A 19134-nucleotide genomic window follows, 5' to 3' on the forward strand; every position below is an offset into this window, starting at 1 on the left:
TCGACTAATTTAATCAAACAGTCAAACATATAAAGACCAAAATTCGAATTGGAACTAAAAAACAAAGAACAAAAAGACTATGAGACCCATCTAATTAGAACAATACATGACCGAACCGGTCCAAAAGAAGATAAAAATGATCTCAGAAAGACCTAATGGTTACGAGAAGGTAGGAATGGTAAATCGGATGATCGTGTCGTGTCTTTGTCTGATACGACACGGCACAATAAAGTTTTATGTATCACGAACACAGCATGACAAGATGTCGCGTTTGTTTAACTAATACGAAAACAAACCAATTATAAAACGACAAGCAAATCACGATACGACAAAGATAACATAAAATAATTGTTACTGCATCCCACATCGTTGCGACATGGTAATATAAGTGACTATATATACTGGAGTCCTCCTTCTCTCCACAAAGGCTCTTTTGGAGAGACAATTTTAGGTTCTACATATATTTACATGATATTAGAGCCGACATCCCGCACCCGTGGCTAAACACATTCCTGTTTAGCCTCATCGAGCATATTACTTTGAAAGGGAGTGTTAGTGCATCTCATCCGCAATGACTCTTTTGAAGAGACAATTTTAGGTTTCACATGTATATACAATAATAACTAATTAATACTTAATCATAATTTTTTTATACTCAGCCATGAAAACGAATTCAAATTTTACTTCCAATTTTGTTTCCGCATAATTTTTGTCGTGTGGTGCATAATTCTTACAAAGAAGACAATACGTCTATAGTGCATGCAAGTCGTGTTTGTTAATCCCTGGACCCTGTCTACAACATTTGTCACAGTCTCACAGAGAGAGCCAACACGTGGAAATCATTTTCATTTCTTAGATTTATGTATCGAAATACTAATGTCACTTTGATCGTCAACTTATGCTGCAGTCGTCTTCATCTAGGTCATCCAGTTAAGGGAAGATTGAACAATCACTGTCAATAAGCGGTTTGCAACTTCGGGAGAATAACAACCAGAGCCACAGCCGACTTTCGATTCTCCTGAGGTTTTAAATCAATCATACAAATCCTTTATCCATTGATTAAGAAACAGCTGTTTCCCTTTTTATTTCTGTTGTTTCCATTACCTGATTACCAGAATTGCATCCACTTCCATGGCGGAACCAAAGAAGATAATCATAGACACCGACCCTGGCATCGGTAAATTCTTCTTTCAGCAGTCTATGGATTACTATCATCATCATCATCATCATCATCGTCTTGTTAAATTGAAGGTTTTCTCCCTTCCATTTTCAAATCATTTGAGTGTACGAAACTTTGGCCTAGAAAATAAGAGCACCATCCAGATATCAAATACATTATATATATACACCTACATCACATGCTTAATTTGTATCCATGTTATGTGCAATTGTTCATTCAGATGATGCCATGGCAATATTTGTGGCATTAAGGTCACCAGAAATCACAGTGATTGGGCTTACGACTATTTTTGGAAACGTTTACACCACACTTGCCACTAGAAATGCATTGCACTTGGTAAATCCATTTCATTTTTTTTTGCTTTAGAAAATACCATCTTTAAATTATTCTCTGATTCCGTATAATCAAAATTTTGTCACTTGTTATACTAACTAAACTAAAGATGATGATGTTTTGTTATTTATATATATAGTTGGAGGTTGCTGGGAGATCAGATATCCCTGTTGCAGAAGGATCTCATGTCAGTTATATGGTATACATCTCCTTCCATTTCTTTTCTTTTTTTTTGCACACTTCACAAGAAAGTTTTGATCAATCATATCTTTTCTACCCTTTCTTTTTGTTTGTGTGCTAAGAAATCCACAAAGCTTCAAGTTCGCGACTTTGCCCATGGGATGAATGGACTTGGAAACCAGAACTTTCCTCAGCCAAAGTCAAAGCCAATAGAAAAGTCAGCTTCAGAATATTTGGTGGAGCAGGCTAATCTCTATCCTGGAGAAGTCACTGTGGTGGCATTGGGCCCCCTTACCAATATTGCATTGGTCTCATTTCCATCTTTTTTGATTAAGGAATTAATCGTTTCTTGAAACACTTTTTAAAGAATCTTTTTAAATGTTTCAGGCGATTCAACTGGACCCCACATTCACCAAAAAAATTGGACAAATTGTTCTTCTTGGTGGTGCTTTTGCAATAGATGGGAATGTGAATCCAGCTGCCGAGACTAATGTAAGTCCTTCATTTTTCTTTTGGAAACTAAATACGAATAAGTACACTAAACAATACAAGAAGTTTTACAGTTAGATGTATCATGCATGTCACTATAGGAATTAGCTAAGTCAACATAAGTATCATCAACTCTCTATTGAAAATTGGATTTAGTTAATAGCTTCTTATTTTCTTGGGTTGAAAGTGTATGCCTGTTTGTGATTTAAGTTGGGATTTGGGAGATAAGATCCCACTTAAATGACTAAGGGGATGTTGTGTTGCCTTTTTTCACATTGTCTCCGTTAATATCTACTCATGAAGTTTGTAACTATCATACAATTTGATCGCATCCACTCTTCATAAACTCGAACAAGAAACATAGAAACACTGTTTGCTTGTGTGTGTCTTGAAAATGTCATACAACATTTTTTTGTTGATTATTTACATTTAATTTGGAAAAGCAGATTTTTGGTGACCCAGAAGCTGCGGATATCGTATTTACTAGTGGAGCTGATGTTTTGGCAATTGGCATGAATGTTACTCGTCAAGTTATCATGAAAAGTAAATTTTTTTTTTTCATTTTATGTAGCTCAACTTTAGTTATTTTTGGCCAATTTGTTACACATCATATTCATGATAGTATTTACGCTTATACTTATAATATGTTTGTAGACAATGATCTTACAAACTTGGCAAAGTCGGATGGAATATTTGCCAAGTATTTGTGCAAAATCCTGGATCATTACTTTTCTTATCATCGTGATGCATACAACATTAAAGGTACGTATTTTTTAAAACATGATGTTTTTTTCTGTAAGTTTTGATGACTCCTTTTATATTATATAGAAAAAACACAATATGTTCGTTGGTGATGGTATGGAACTATTGATCCATGCGAATGACCATTTTACCCTGATATATATAGGTATTTACCTTCACGATCCAACAGCGCTTCTCGCAACTGTTAATTCTTCACTGATGACATACACAGAAGGTGTTGTTAGAGTCCAGACAACTGGCATCACAAGGGGTCTAACATTGTTTTTCAACAAGCGTAATAGGTAAAAATGACCATTTTGCCCAAAAGTCATGGTTATCCGTCTAACTTAACACATTTGCAATATGTATTTTGTTGTTTTTACTATGCAAGGTTTAATGAAGCGACTGAATGGAGCAACAAACGGACAGTGAAAGTAGCAGTAACAGTCGATGCTCCTGCAGTTGTCAAACTAGTAACGGAACGTCTCATGTGACTACTTGTGTGATTATAAAAATGTTAAACTAAAAGTTTTAGAGAAAAATACGTGGAGAATGAGATTTGTATTTCTTGTGTGTTACGATGTGTTATAAATGAGAAGCAACATATAATTGTAAAGAAAATAGAGTTAAAAACTTAAAATGGTTAGGTATAACGTACGTATCAACTTAGCTACATGATGACGTGGCATAACGGGTAATGGATACCGAATGTGGTTCTCATATTAAGAAAATGAGAAGTCGATCTACGTGAGGAAAAGAGTGACATCGTGAGGACTTGTTTTATTATATCCTATCTTATATAGTAATTTGATTAGATTAAATTAATCAACATTAGTTATCTTGTAATATTATAAGGGTTATCGTTATTTTTTGAAACTAACTTCAGAGTTACCAAGTAACCAATTTTATCGATTCATGTTTACCTATATGGTTCCCATGCTATGTAGGATTGAATATGACTCCTCTCTTTTAAATTTTACAATTTCAACTCAAATTTTAAATTTTATTATAAATTTGATCCGAATTTGAAATTTTGTTATGGATTCATCCCAAATTTAGTGTGTTTTTACAAATTTATTTTCTGCAACTTTTCTTAGACATTAATAAAATTATAAACCATTATAAAAAGCCTTTAAAAAGTTCTAGAAAAATAAATTTGTAAAGAAACACAAAATTTGGGGCAAATTCATAACAAAGTTTTAAATTTCAACAAAATCTTTCTTAATAAATGAAAGTTTTTTTTGCCACATGTCACTCTCTCATTAACTTGGACAAATGTCATTTTTTAATATTTTTGATTAAATGTTTTTTTCATTTGTCATTTTCTTATTTTTTATCTTTTCTTAATTAACACATCATATTTACACCTCAATTAATAATTATCTTAATTGAAAATAACCAATAAATTATAATATTACTACTCATATAATATTTAATATGTTTCCTCTTAAATTCAAATTTTTAATTTTAAATTTCAAATCTAAAATTTTAAATTTAAATAAATCTTTGTTTAAACTTTCATATTTAATTTTTTGTTTTATCGAACCCGTATAACATACGGGTCTCACACCTAGTATATAATAAATTTTAAATATATAATAAATTTTAAAATCTCTTCAATTCTTTACTCCCTCTTTGATCGATTGGCTGTCACAATTTTGCCTCCTCCACTTGCGAATTGACCGTTTTGTCCATAAAAATGTAAAAGCTTGCTCCTTGTTTCGGAAAATATTTAAAATGGATGCATCGTTCGCATTTACTTTTTCAATTTCAAAGATAAAAAATAATTTATAACTTATATAAAAAAAAATAACAATAATATTGAAATGAAAAACTGTTAGGGACAAATAATTCATATGAATTGAAATAGAAATGTTTTTATTAGACAATATGTCAACAACTTTAAAAAAAAAATGAATGGAGGTTATGAATTCATGAGGCGATCCATTACTAATTTCACAACTGCAGGAGCATCAACTGTCACTGCCACTTTCACTGTCGGTTTGTTGTTCCATTCAGTCGCTTCATTAAACCTTGCATAGTAAAAAATAACAGATTCATACAAGTCAAAAACATGCACACAAGTTTTTTCAAATTGTAAATCAATGCCTTTGGGTTAAATGCAAGAAATAGCAACATTCTTTCTAATATTTGTTTACACTTATACAGGGGCAAAATGGTCATTTCTATGGGCTTAGGTGGTTAACTTAGACGACCAAGGACTAAAAGTGTTATAAAACAGTCATATAAATAAAGACTAGAAAGTGAAAAAGATTCTTTTTTAAACCATATCCAAAAAAATCAACATAGCATATAGGAACAAAAACTTTGATTTACTCAAAAAAATAAAAGATTAAAAAAACATTTTCACCTTTTCTGTTTGTTGAAAAACAAGGTTAGACCCCTTGTGATGCCAGTTGTTTGGACTCTGACAACACCTTCTGTGTATGTCATCAGTGAAGGATTAACAGCTGCAAGAAGTGCTGTAGGATCATGTAGGTAAACACCTACACACAAAAAAAAATTATTTAACATAAAAGACCACATCAAAAGTTATAGAAATCAACATTATGTTTTTTTTTTAAAAAAAATTCAATCTTTCACCTTTCATGCTGTATGCATCACGATGATAAGAAAAGTAATAATCCAGGATCTTGGATAAATACTTGGCAAATTTTCCTTCTGATTCTGCCATGTTTTCAAGCTCACTATCTACAAACATATTATTAGCAACTGTTAATACTAGTAAAATCATCATAAATTCATAATCATATAATAAGTTGACTTTTCAGAAAAATATAAAAAAAGGATTTGGATTACCTTTCATAATAACTTGATGAGTAACATTGATTCCAACAGCCACAACATCAGCTCCACTAGTAAACACAATATCAGCAGCTTCTGGATCACCAAAAATCTATGGGAGAAATTAATAAATTGTAAATAAATAACAACAAAATGTTTGGGATATAATTACAATCATAAAGTTACTTACATTAGCCTCAGAAGCTGGATTCACATTCCCATTTACTGCAAAAGCACCACCAAGAAGAACTATTTGTCCAATTTTTTTAGTGAATGTGGGGTCCAGTTGAATCGCCTGCAACAATTAAAAAGATTCTTTAAAAAGTGTTTCAAGAAACGGTTAATTCCTTAATTAAAAAAGATGGAAATGAGACCAATGCAATATTGGTAAGGGGACCCAATGCCACCACAGTGATTTCTCCAGGGTAAAGATTAGCCTGCTCCACCAAATATTCTGCAGCTGACTTTTCTATTGGCTTTGACTTTGGCTGAGGAAAATTCTGGTTTCCAAGTCCATCTACTCCATGGACAAAGTCTGCAACTCGAAGCTTTGTGGCTTTCTTAACACATGGAGAAAAAAGAAACAGAAGAAACATAAGATTTTTGAAAAGATATCAAGCTAATAGAAATGGAAGGAGATGTACCATATAACTGACATGAGATCCTTCTGCAACAGGGATATCTGTTCTCCCAGCAACCTCCAACTATATATATAAATAACAAAACATCAATATCTTCAGTTTAGTTAGTATGATGACAAAGAATGTTAATCACAGAAGAATTCACAGCTAGTACTTTTTTTATGTAAAAGAGATCATGAAATGGCTTACCAGATGCAATGCGTTTCTAGTGGCAAGTGTGGTGTAAACGTTGCCATAAATAGTCGTAAGCCCAATCACTGTTATTTCTGGTGACCTTAATGCCAGAAATATTGCCATGGCATCGTCTGATTCAATAATTGCACACAACATGGATTAAAAGATCATCTATTATTAGCCACAGTTTATTTGTAATTGGATGGTGTACTTAGTTTCTAGGATAAAGTGCATAAACTCAAATTTTGAATAGAAAAGGGGAAAAGCTTAGATTTAACAAGATGATGATCATGATCATGATGAGAGTAATCCATAGACTCCAGAAAGAAGCACTTACCAATGCCAGGATCGGTGTCTATGATTATCTTCTTTGGTTCCGCCATTGAAGTGGATGTAGTTCTGGTATCAAGTAATCGGAAGGAATAGAAGTAATTAAAATTTGAACACCGTTCCTTATTCAGTGGATCAGGAGAATCGAAAGTCAACCGTGCCTCTGTTGCTCCTCCCAAAGTTGCAAACCACTGATTGTTCAAACTTCCACCAATCCGCTGACCTAAGATGATTACATATGCAGCATAAATTAACGATCAGGTGATATTATCATTTCGATACACAAATCTCAACAACAAAACGTCTCTACTTAGGGATTAAGAAGCATGGCTTGCATTGAAGTACAAGTTGACAGAAAACAAATGGTATTGTAGGGAAACGAATTCAGTTTTAAAAAAATCACAGAAAGGATTTGAAAGTGTGGGGATTTGAAGATTTGATCAACCCTTAAAATTAAAATTAAAAAGTAATATTGATCTTCAAGCAAAACACTGATGATTACCTTGGAAATCTTGGAGAAATTTCGTGGATTGGAATCGGTGATATGGAACGTGAAGAAAACAAAAGGCAATAATGGTGTTTCTGTCTGATATGTTAATTTTGATAGAATTTCAAAAATGGTACATATAGTTTGTAAAAAGTAGTAATTTAAGGATATCTTTCGTTAGGATAATATCGGTGGTCCTTAACGTTTCCAAATCCGACACGGATGGTCCCTGGGTTTAATGCCGTTAGGTTATCTCCGTTAGAGACGGGGCATTTTCGTCCTTATTTCTTTTAACCCCAAGCCATCATCGTCTTCCCCAACCACAATAGCCTCACCTCCGGCGATATCTCCTTCCCCCAACTTTCATCTTCTTCCTCACTTATGGCCGCCTCCGTCAGGTTTCACCAACGTTGTTGATGAGCTGAACAATCAGGTTCCATGCACTCATCTGTCTTTTCTAAGATGGTTCGATTCTGATACTCAGATTCTTAATTGGTTCAACAATGGGGGAAACCTATTATTCAATTTAGCAGGTACTGTTTCAGGCATTGGTTCAATTGCTGGAACTGATTCTTGTGTCTCTTCGTTCTTGGTTTCATCAACTGGATCAACAATAAGGGAAATCTCCAACCCTTCAACTTTATCAGTTGTCTGTTTGACTGTTCAGCTTCAGGTTCAAGAACAACTTCTTTCTTCTCATTTGAATCCGTCATCTAAATTATCACTAGAACTCGAACTAGTACCATTTGAGCTCTTGGTTTTCTCAACTGTTTCAATCTCAGTGTTACTTTCTTCTCCGTTTGCGTCCTTAGATTTCTTTGCAGATGACTTCTCTGTTCTCCACCTCTACCGACGGATCTTGAGCGTTTTGGTTTTCCTGTGAAGCAGGCGAACTAAGTTCACCACCGTCATTCTCCCATGCCGTATCCATTACACCCGGTTCCCTCGTAGCTTTCCTTAATGAAAGAACAAAATATTTGTTTTTCTACTTCTCTCCGGCTCGAAACACAAAAGAAAATTTGGTTTCCTTTCCTTTGTTTCGTGAATTTCTTTTATCTTCTTTTCTTTTGCTAAACTGGGGAACGAGAGACAATAATAGCCGGAGATTGAAATAAGTCCTAAGGAACACATGGTGTTTTGGGTAAACTTAGAGATAATTTTTCGAGCTTATTTTTTATAAATCTATTTTTTCTGACTTATTTCCAACTTAAGAGTTTATTATGACTTATACTAAGAAAATAAACCAAGCTCATAAAAAATAAACTAGAAAAAAATAAGCTTATAAAAAATAAGTTCGAAAAATAAGCCTTTGGTAAGCTTTAGCCAAACACCCTTATAGTTGATGGGTGTGCTCTTGAAACAACTCAAAAGTGCTAAAATATATTCGTTTCCTTCACAATTTATACTAAAATCCAAGCCCCGACACAGTTAAGCTTAGACGCACAAACCAACTTTTATGAAATGAATTCAAATCGACAACGAATAGATGCAAAAAAAATTACACCCCGTTTCCGAGTTCAATTTAAGGAGAAAAAAAAAACATTGGTGGATGTGAGAGGAAAGTAAAAGAAATTGGTGTTCCCAAGTTTTATTAAAGGAATGAAGTGGAAGGAAATGGAACGATCATTTTCGCTCCTAACTTTCCTTCAGATTTGGAAGAATTTGGAGTGAAAGAACAAAATGTTTAACTTTCTTTCCACTTCTCTCCAACTCATGAACACAAAAGACAAATTTCTTTTCCTTTCTTTTCTCTTCTTACTTTCTTTTATCTTCTCTTATTTTCTTTGCTATAACTCAGGAACGGGGTGTAAGAGACAAACGTATAAACAGTTAAGCACCAAACATGTTTAACTTTTGGCAATAAACTAATCAACACTTTTGAGAGTAATTGGGTCACGCCAACACATCGAAACACCATAAAAGATTGCATAGACAATGAGTAGATGCAGAAGAATCTGAAATAGTACCTGATAAAATTGAAGAATCTGATGTTCGATTCCAATACTCGGATTAAGACAAAATTTTCAAAAACGGTGTATATGCTTTGGAAACAAGTGAAAGGACGAAAATGTCCCGAATCTAACGGAGATAACCTAACAACATTAAACCCAATGACCATCGGTGTCGAATTTGGAAACATTAGGACCACCGGTGTTACCCTAACGAAAGATATCTTTAAGTTGCTATTTTTTAAAACCATAAGGATTATTTTTGAAACTTTGTCTTTAATTTTTAGTTCACGTGTTGGATGTCTAGTCAATTATAAAAACAAAAAATAAAGCTTCTGCAAAAATAACGACATTCTTATTGCAAACGATATCGTCCACATGAAAAGTGATAGTCCTTTTTACCAATAACTAAAAAACCCATATGATAAAGTACCGAAAAAGCGGATTCAATGAAAAAAATATGATTGCAAGATAAATGTTTATTTTTTTGATAAAGTTGAAAGGGTTAATGAACTAGAAAAGTAAGAATTTTTGTTTTTGTTCATAATCATGTCTTTTTCGTACACATTTGATTATTAAATTTGTTTGATCTGTTCAAAATAAGGTAATATAATTGGTAATTAACGGTAATATTACCCTATTATAAACAGATCAAACAAATTTACTAGTCAAATATATACGAAAAAAACATGGTTACCCAAATATAGACAAAAACCAAAGTTTCTTACCTATTTTAGTAATATTGGAGTCTTTATATTAAGTACAAGTAAGCATAAAATCCATTGATGTGATATGAAATTGGGTTGTCTGATCTTTTGTATGAGGAGATGGTCAAATCTTGAGCCAACCCAGTTTAGGCCCAGCTAGTTAGGGTTAGGTTGTATACGTTTAAGGAGTTAGGTTGTATGTGCTTTAAAGACCTAACAACAAATTCTAGCCCATGACTAGCCAGGACTGAACTGGGTTAGACCAAGCCTAACCTAATTGTTCATTGACTGTCATAGCATAATCCTATGGCACAATCCCTGAGACGGTTCTTGTCCAATATTACCAAAACGGGTAAAAAAACTTTGGTTATTGTTTATATTTAGGTAACCATGTTTTTTTCATACACATTTGACCAATAAACTTGTTTGACCTGTCATATTATCGTAATTACCAATCATATTACCCTATTTTGAACAGATCAAATAAGTTCAATGGTCAAATGTGAACGAAAAAACATGATTACCTAAATATGAAGAAAAACAAAAATTTGTTACATTTCTAGGTCATTAACCTAAGCTGAAATGATGATTTTTTTATGATAGGGGTTTCTCTATATACGCCTTAATTTCTTTTTATATTTCTTTTTTATTTTTGTTATTTTTTTTATTTTTTTGTTTTTGTTGTTTTTAATTTTTTTTTTGTTTTTTGTCTTTTTTGTTATTTTATTGTTTTAATATTTTTAATAAATACATATTTTTATTATTATTAACATGAAAAATATTTTTTTTGTTCGGATTATTTTTGTGTTATTTTTTTCATTCAAATTAACTATCATTGTGTTACTTTTTCCGTTCGAACTATTCATGTATTAGTTTTTTTTGTTCGGATATTTTTTAATTTAGACTATCCTTGTGTTAATTTTTTCATTCGGACTATCCATGTGTCATTTTTTTCGTTCGAACTATCTAGTGTTATTATTTTGTTATGACTTTCGTAGTCGCTAAATAAAACTCACGAACAAACATACATATAATTGTTCGTAATTTTTTTTAACATAAGGATAGTCCAGACAAAAAAAAATAACACAATAATAGTCCAAAAAAAAAAATTTAAGTTAAAACGACATCAAATCAAATCAATTATTGTTAAAATAAAACTATTATTATTATTATTATTATTATTATAAGGACAAATTGCAAAAAAAGTAACTATATCACCACAAAATTTCGAATTTGACACCGAGTTTTTTTCGTTACCTATTTTTCAGAAAATACAATAAACTCACTATGTTTACCAAAATTGCGATTTTGACACTGTTTTTTTTTCTCAATTATATCACCATATTTATAATTTTGTTGCATTATCAACCAAATGACAGATTATCATCAATCTAATATGTCACCAAATAAATGACATAAAAATATAGTGACGTGGAAACCACATCACGCATCTATGTATTGTGGCGTGGTTTATTAAATGCATTTGACTCCACACATCCAACATTGTGTGTATGAAAGAATAATCAATCTAACACATGGTTGTAACGTCCGCATTTCTTGCAAGGCATTAATAAAATGATGTGATTGTAATGGTCAACAATTGTAACCTTTTATGAAATAAATAAAGAGAATTATTTGAGTACATTGTGATTTATGTGTAATTATATGTAATATACGTACTTATAATGATATAATAAAATTGGAATAAGATACACATCTAAAATAAAATAATAATTACGCCGGATATCCTTGATGAAAGATGAAGTAGTCATGATGAGGATTTCAGAGATATAAGGAACGCTCCAATTCGACTTATAACGAAGAAGTTATAATTGTTTGAAGTTTCACGTTAAACCCGACACGACAACATGCGTAGTAAAAAGTGAATTTTTGATAGGTTTCTTCTGAGCCTAAGTAATCTAAACGAAAGTTGTAGTGATCGTAATACTGAGAGTGTACATATAGAGAACGTCTAAATCTGACTTCATTAAAGGGAGTTATGATTTTTCTAAGATTCATCGCAGCAATGCGGACACATAAATCGAATTTTAGATCGGTTTATTGTTAGCCAAAACAATCTAAACAAAAGTTGAAGATGTCACACCTCCAAACCAGCCGGGGACGGGTCGGAGACGGATATGGCACTATCCAACCCGTTTAAGACCCGATTATATATATATATATATATATATATATATATATATATATATATATATATATATATATATATATATATATATATATATATATATATATATATATATATATATATATTATAATTAGTGTTACACAACCAAGAGTCAAGAGTCCTTGCCTTTGACGAGACGACGCTTTGGAATCCAATTCGACTCCTCGTTTCTTCAAGCCATTAACTGATCTAATTCTCTCTCTAATTACTTCTCCAATATCCTAGAATCAAGATATTAATATTTCATTATAAAAGATGCAGAGCCACACCCCAAATGACCACAATTCTTCTTCAGTTATGCCCTCTGTCTTTGATTCTCAGTCCTTCACAATATCACGAGTCACGAGTCACGACATGGAATTGGAGGAGAACAATGTACAAGAAGTTCCAGCTTCATCCCAAAATCCTAAGCCCAAGTAAGTTTTCGATTTTATTTTTGCATTCGATTCCTAATCCTGCTAATTTGTAATAATCGAATTCTACAATAGATTAGATGAAACTGATTTTGATATAATCGACATTTGAATTTGGTATAACCGATTAAACTGAGGAACTCGTATAATCGATTAAACTGATTAATTTGTATAATCGATTTTCATATTATCGATTTCTTTATTGAGTGATCGATTAAACTGATTAATTTCTAAAACTCGTATCATTTTTTTCACTATTATCGGTGCTTCACTTAACGATGATTTTGTATAATCGAACATGTATAATCGATTAAACTTATGCATTTGATTGATATAATCGATTTCTTCATAATCGATTTCTTAATTCTTAGTCACTCAATTTCTTGCAGTCTATTTTGATATAATCGATTTCATCTCTTGAACTTGATTGCAACCATATGCTTATCTAGAAAGTAGAAAGTAGAAGTGTAGAACTGATTTCTGTAACTCGATTTTGATATTATCTCTATCTGTTTTGGTTGTAATCTCAGTGAACTGCATAAAGTAACTGATTGCATATACATTGTTTTTGCTGCATATATAATCTTTTTTTCATCTTTTTTGATGCATATATGTAAGCATTTTTGCATTTTTTTTACTGAATATATGTAGTCATTTTCTGTATTCTCAGTGAATCTGATTTCTAGCAAACTACATCCTTTTTGCTGCATATATGTAATCTTTTTTGCTTATATTTTACTGCATATGTGTAATTGTTTTTTTTTTTTGTTTCTAAGTGATAACTGCATCTTTTTTTGTTGCATTTGATTTCTAGCAATCTAATTTCAACCTCATTTTTTGCTTTGTTCTAGTGACACTCAAGATCAACAACGCGCACAACCAAATGTTGAGGTTGCAGGAACAACAGATGGGCAGGTTGTTGGAGCAACAAATGGACAGGGTGTTGCAGCAACAGATAAGCAGGTTGCTGAAGCAACAGATGCTGAGGCTGCTAGAACAAGAGATGAAAGTGGTGTTGAAAATACAAACAAAAGATTAACATCTGAAGTTTGGATACATTTCAAAAAGCAAAGGATCGATGGTGTTGATAAGGCTGTATGCAACTACTGTAAGAAAAAATTAAGTGGAGTAAGCAAGAATGGAACAACACACTTGCATGAACATTACAAAAAATGCATGTCAAAAAACAATCAAGACATAAGACAATTAATCTGGAATCCACGCCAAGAAAAAAAGATGGACCTGTTTCACTTGCTGCACACACTTTTGATCAGATTGTTTCAAGGGAAGAACTTGCAAAAATGATCATTCTTCATGAGTATCCACTTAACATGGTGCAACATGTTGGGTTTAGAAGTTTTGTTAACTCTGTTAACCCATTATTTAAACCTGTTTGTCGAACTACCATTACAAGTGATATAAAAGGCATTTTTGAAAGAGAAAAGACGAAACTGAAAAAGCTTTTAAACTCTAACCAAGGTAGAGTTGCAGTGACAACTGATATGTGGACAGCCTCTAACCAAAAAAGAGGTTATATGGTTGTCACTGCACATTATATTGATGAATCATGGAATTTGTGCAATAAAATTTTAAGGTATTCAATTACTTTTTTTCTTTTATATTTATTTTTATCTTGATTAACTGTGTACTAATTAGTTTTTAATTTATAAATTGTAGGTTTATGTATGTTCCAGCCCCTCATAATGCTAAAACACTAGCTTAAGAACTAATGGGGTGTTTGGTTTCATGGTCCATTAACTGCAAGTTATCTACCTTGACTTTAGATAACTGCAGTGTTAATTTTTCTATGATGGACAAAATGAAAGAAAAGTTAAGACATGACAAACTTCTTTTGAAAGGGGAATTACTTCACATGAAATGTTGTGCGCACATATTGAACTTAATTGTTCAACAAGGATTAGGTGCAATTCAAAGTGAAGTAGAGTCTATTCGTGAGAGTGTTGTTTATTGGACCGCAACTCCAAAAAGAGTGGAAAATTTTGAGGATGCGAAGGATGGATTGTCTCTTTCAAGTAAGAGAAAGTTAGTTTTAGATTGTAAAACTAGATGGAATTCCACTTATCTAATGCTTGCGAGTGTGATTCCATATAAAGAAGTTTTCAATCGCCTTGTACACAAAGATAAAAGCTACAAGCAAGCACCTAGTGATCAAGATTGGCATTTAGCACAAGTGATGTGTGAGAAGCTCAAACTCTTTTATAGTGTGATTGAAATGTTTTAAGGGGTCAAATATCCCACCGCTAATCTTTTTTTTCCAAAGATTTGTGAGATCCGAATGTTGCTTCAAGAGTGTCTTATATCACCTTATGTGGAGATCAAGTTGATGGCTGCTAATATGATTGCGAAGTTTGACCAATATTGGTCTCTCATTCATGGAGTATTAGCAATAGCCACTATTTTGGACCCACGATTCAAGATGAAGTTGATTGAGTATTATTTTCCCAAAATTTATGGTGATGTGTCCCCACAAGAAGTTGAGAGAATTAGGAAGTTAACTTACGAATTGGTAAGAGAATACAAGCCATATGATGCCAAAGAAACCCAATCTTCTTTGAATAATTCTGAATTTGGCTTGGATATTGATGATTGTGGAGATCCTTTGGTTGGTTTTGATTTATTCGTGAGTACCACATCAACAATTGATACTTACAAATCTGAGTTAGATTATTATTTAGAGGAGAATGTTTTGCCAAGGATCGGGGATTTCGATATTTTAGCATGGTGGAAGGCTAATGGTCTAAAATATCCAACCTTGCAACGAGTTGTTATAGATGTTTTGGCTATACCGGTGTCTACAGTTGCTTCCGAATCAGCATTTAGTACCAGTGGAAGACATGTCACTCCACATCGTAATAGACTTCATCCGGATACATTGGAAGCGTTGATTTGTGTACAAGATTGGTTATGGGATGAAAAATTAGGTATGGTTTTCTATATTCTAATCCTTTTATATTTTACTTTAAATTTATTTAACATAAAATATTTTGTAATAATACTTATATTTGTTTATTTTTATTGCTAGGTGCACATTCTAATAAAGAAAAACATTTTGCAAAGTTTGAAGTTATAAAAGATGATGAAGCTGGTCCAATCTTTGTGGATTTTGATATTTAGTTCATGAAAAATTGTTGTTTTTTATTTTAGTTATTTAACAAACATGAGGATGTCCCTTATCTTATTTTTATTACTATTTCGTGTTTGAGAATGAAGTATGAATTGTTGAATGTTTTAGTTATCAATTATTATTTTGTCTTTTTTATATTAAAGATTGGCCTAAACGGATATCCATCGGGTTCCCCTTATCCGACGGCTTTTTTTTACCCGTATCCGTCGGGGATTTTATGGGCCGGGGGCGGGGACGGGTGTTAGGATCGGAATTCGGGTGTGGGGACGGGTATCAAATTATTCGAAAATATCCGCCCCCGTTTGCATCACTAGTATGGTGAGAAAACTCACTTCTGTCTTCTGAATATGACAGCTGCTCTCTTAACAGTTCGTAAACACCCGTGCTGAACAATAATATCATTAACCCAAAGTTAAGGTTAAATATATTCCAATTAAAGGACCCAAGCCCCAAGTCCTTTCCTAATGGCCCAAAAATCTTCATTTGCTAATGGGCCCAAAGTCCACGTCCAAAATCATTAATGGGCCTTATGGCCCAAAAAAGCCCAATCATAGCAACCATGACCCAAAACACATAAATTGGCCCACTAAATCAAAACATGACCATGACCAATGACAGATTAAGGCTCACAGGGCTTACAAGCCTAAAACGAGCCCAAACCCATCTGAGTGCGTATGTCGTGCGTACCACCTTGGTACGCGCAGCGTACTGAGTCCTTGAGTTGTACGTGCTGCGTACACAGAATTATGCCCAACATACAAACAAATTAAGCACTTTATTCCATTAAGTGTGTAATACTTGATGTTCTAACGTCCAGTCTTTAGATCTGAGTTCATTAAGATGTCCTAAGACATAAAGTTGGCAACTTTATGCCTTTGCATGTTCCATATGTTTCCAACAACCCGTTAAGACCTTTCCAAGAGTCTTAATCCATGCATGAGGTCAAAACACCCATCAAGACATCATTTTTATGGTATGAATGAGTCAAAGGACCTTAGATTTACTCTTCCTAAGTTATGGAGTTGCTCCAACTCTCTAGAGATGATCCATGAACACAAAAAGGGACAATATAGAAACCCTAACTAGATCTAATGAATAAGATAGCAAGATAAGGACTTTATACCTCCAAAATGAAACATTCTAAAAATACAGTCCAAAAACTTCATTTTAAATCATTATAAAATCAAAGTAATACAATCATCACATAAAAACATAAGTGGTAATATCTCAAAACATCATGTCAAAACACTGTATCCAAATCATATATCAAAACATCAGAGTAAATCCTCCCAGGCTAAAACGATGTGGTGTGTGCAATGCAGTCATCCCGAGCTCTTCCCTTTGCTACTAGAAGTGCCTGAAACCAAAACTGTCAACTATAAGCACGAAGCTTAGTGAGTCTCCCCAAACTACCACATACAATATACATATCATATAACATATAACTATGAGATACAGGCCTCGCCCAGACTCAAGGACATACGGCCCCCCCGCCCACACTCGGCTAACTATGAGATAAGACCCTCGCCCACACTCTGCTAACTAGGAGATACGGATCTCGCCCACACTCTGCTATCCAAAGGATACGGGCCCCCGCCCACACCCCGCTACTTAAACATACATACAAGTATCCCACAGACAACAAGTATACCAAAATCTACCAATTCATAAACATACTCAGATAATACTAAGATACAGGCCCTGCCCACAGTTAGCTACTAATCATAAACAATTCTAAGGTACGGGCCCAGCCCACACTTAGCTACTAATCATAAACAATTCTAAAATATGGGCCCAGCCCACACTTAGCTACTAATAATAAACAATTCTAAGATACGGGCCCAGCCCACACTTAGCTACTAATCATAAACGATTCTAAGATACGGGCCCAACCCACACTTAGCTACTCTACACGGGCCGACATTGGTGCCTTCGGCCCGTTCCTACTGAAGGAAACTCACCTCGCAAAGCTGAATGTGAAATCTCGCGGTGAGGAATCTCTGATGGCTTCTTCAACAACTCCCCGGCTATCATTATCACAACAACACTTAGTCAAAAATCTGATAATCCTGCTTAAGGTAAAAATGACCATTTTACCCCTGGTCAAATTCAACGTCCTGGGTTAACTCAACTCGCCGAGTTGACTCATCAACTCGTCGAGTTCTATAACTCAAAACCCTGAACTCGCGATCCAACTTGTCGAGTCATCCCCCTGACTCGCCGAGTTCCATGGTTACTCATAGTCGCGATTTGGCGAATCAACTCGTTGAGTCCTTTTACAGACTCATCGAGTTTTACCTTAAACTGAATCGGGAGAAAACGAATTTACTCATCGAATCCCTCTCTGGAATCGCCGAGTTTCCCAGTCTGATTGAGCCATCTTAACAGGTTAAGCTCCTATCCTTCAGATCCAAACTCCCTAGTTCATCTACATACTGGAAATGCCCTTTTAAGGGTAAAGTTTCCAACTTTACCCTTCATTAGTCCTTCTTAATGGATTTAGCTAAAACCCTAGTTCTCTAGGACATAGATCTTGGTGCAAAAGCCATAATACTTCAAACTAAAGCATACTAACATAGATCTAGGCCTTAGACATCATTTGAACACATAAAGCTCCTAACTTTCCTTCCATGCACGGCCTTTTGGGGCTTAAAAGGCCATACTAACACTTTAAAGCTTGCATGGGGCTTTCATGGTCATAAAGTTTGCACCTTTATGCCATGAAACCCCTTCTAGACCCCAGATTTGAAAGGTAGATCACTTGGGACGTCCATATCCCAAGGACTAAGTGTCTTGGACCAAAAACCTCACGAAATGATAAGAAGGAGATCTAACAAGCTACTAAGGAAGGTTGAGGCTTGCTTACCAGAAAATGAAGAGGATGAGACGTTGCTTCTGGATCTACAATCTTCTCCTAGAATCCTCTAGCTTCTTCTTCTTCTACAAGCTTCAAATCACACAAAGATCACTCAAAAATGGCTCACAAGCTCACACTTAGCTCTAGGGTTTCGTGGATTAGGGTTTGGGACTTGGAGGCTGGAAATGAGGCCATAAGGTGGGGATTAAGATGCTTAAATAGGGTGCAACACCCCAAAATTAGGGTTTCATCCTGACAACCCTACTCGTCAAGTTGAGGCTTCTCAACTCGTCGAGTAGGCGACTTAAATCCCGTGTCCAATCTCGTTTCTACTCGACGAGTATGGGGCTCCCAACTCGTCGATTAGCTCTTCAAAAAATGAATAAATTATAATAAAATGCTTACCAGGAATCAGGCGTTACACAGAAGCTCTTCAAGGTGAACTAGATGCAGATTCTTGAAGCCCAATTACACTCCAAGCTTGCTTAGCAATTCCTTCTTCTTGAATGAACTCT

At 34.1% G+C, this 19134-nt stretch overlaps 3 protein-coding genes across 3 annotated transcripts; 2 read left to right on the top strand and 1 right to left on the bottom strand.

The window, feature by feature from the left end:
* Positions 1-906: 906 nt before the first annotated feature.
* On the top strand, positions 907-3580 carry LOC111890772 (probable uridine nucleosidase 2). Its single transcript, XM_023886859.3, has 10 exons — positions 907-1023; positions 1116-1251; positions 1401-1516; positions 1653-1712; positions 1816-2001; positions 2081-2185; positions 2629-2725; positions 2837-2944; positions 3090-3225; positions 3315-3580. Exons 3-10 carry the CDS (start codon positions 1409-1411, stop codon positions 3415-3417), a joined length of 903 nt encoding a protein of 300 aa, XP_023742627.1. The 5' UTR covers positions 907-1023; positions 1116-1251; positions 1401-1408; the 3' UTR covers positions 3418-3580.
* A 1180-nt stretch (positions 3581-4760) lies between these two features.
* LOC111890777 (probable uridine nucleosidase 2) lies at positions 4761-7533 on the bottom strand. Its single transcript, XM_023886864.3, has 10 exons — positions 7376-7533; positions 6881-7096; positions 6559-6674; positions 6373-6432; positions 6103-6288; positions 5919-6023; positions 5744-5840; positions 5528-5635; positions 5295-5430; positions 4761-4956 (listed from the first exon to the last, which is right to left on the bottom strand). Exons 2-10 carry the CDS (start codon positions 6924-6926, stop codon positions 4848-4850), a joined length of 963 nt encoding a protein of 320 aa, XP_023742632.1. The 5' UTR covers positions 6927-7096; positions 7376-7533; the 3' UTR covers positions 4761-4847.
* Positions 7534-12321: 4788 nt separating this feature from the next.
* Positions 12322-15904, top strand: LOC111890780 (zinc finger BED domain-containing protein RICESLEEPER 2). Its single transcript, XM_023886868.2, has 4 exons — positions 12322-12620; positions 13469-14211; positions 14295-15559; positions 15661-15904. Exons 3-4 carry the CDS (start codon positions 14914-14916, stop codon positions 15750-15752), a joined length of 738 nt encoding a protein of 245 aa, XP_023742636.1. The 5' UTR covers positions 12322-12620; positions 13469-14211; positions 14295-14913; the 3' UTR covers positions 15753-15904.
* The last annotated feature ends 3230 nt before the right edge of the window (positions 15905-19134 follow it).

This window comes from Lactuca sativa, chromosome 5, assembly GCF_002870075.4.
Source record: "Lactuca sativa cultivar Salinas chromosome 5, Lsat_Salinas_v11, whole genome shotgun sequence".
Classification (NCBI taxonomy): domain Eukaryota; kingdom Viridiplantae; phylum Streptophyta; class Magnoliopsida; order Asterales; family Asteraceae; genus Lactuca; species Lactuca sativa.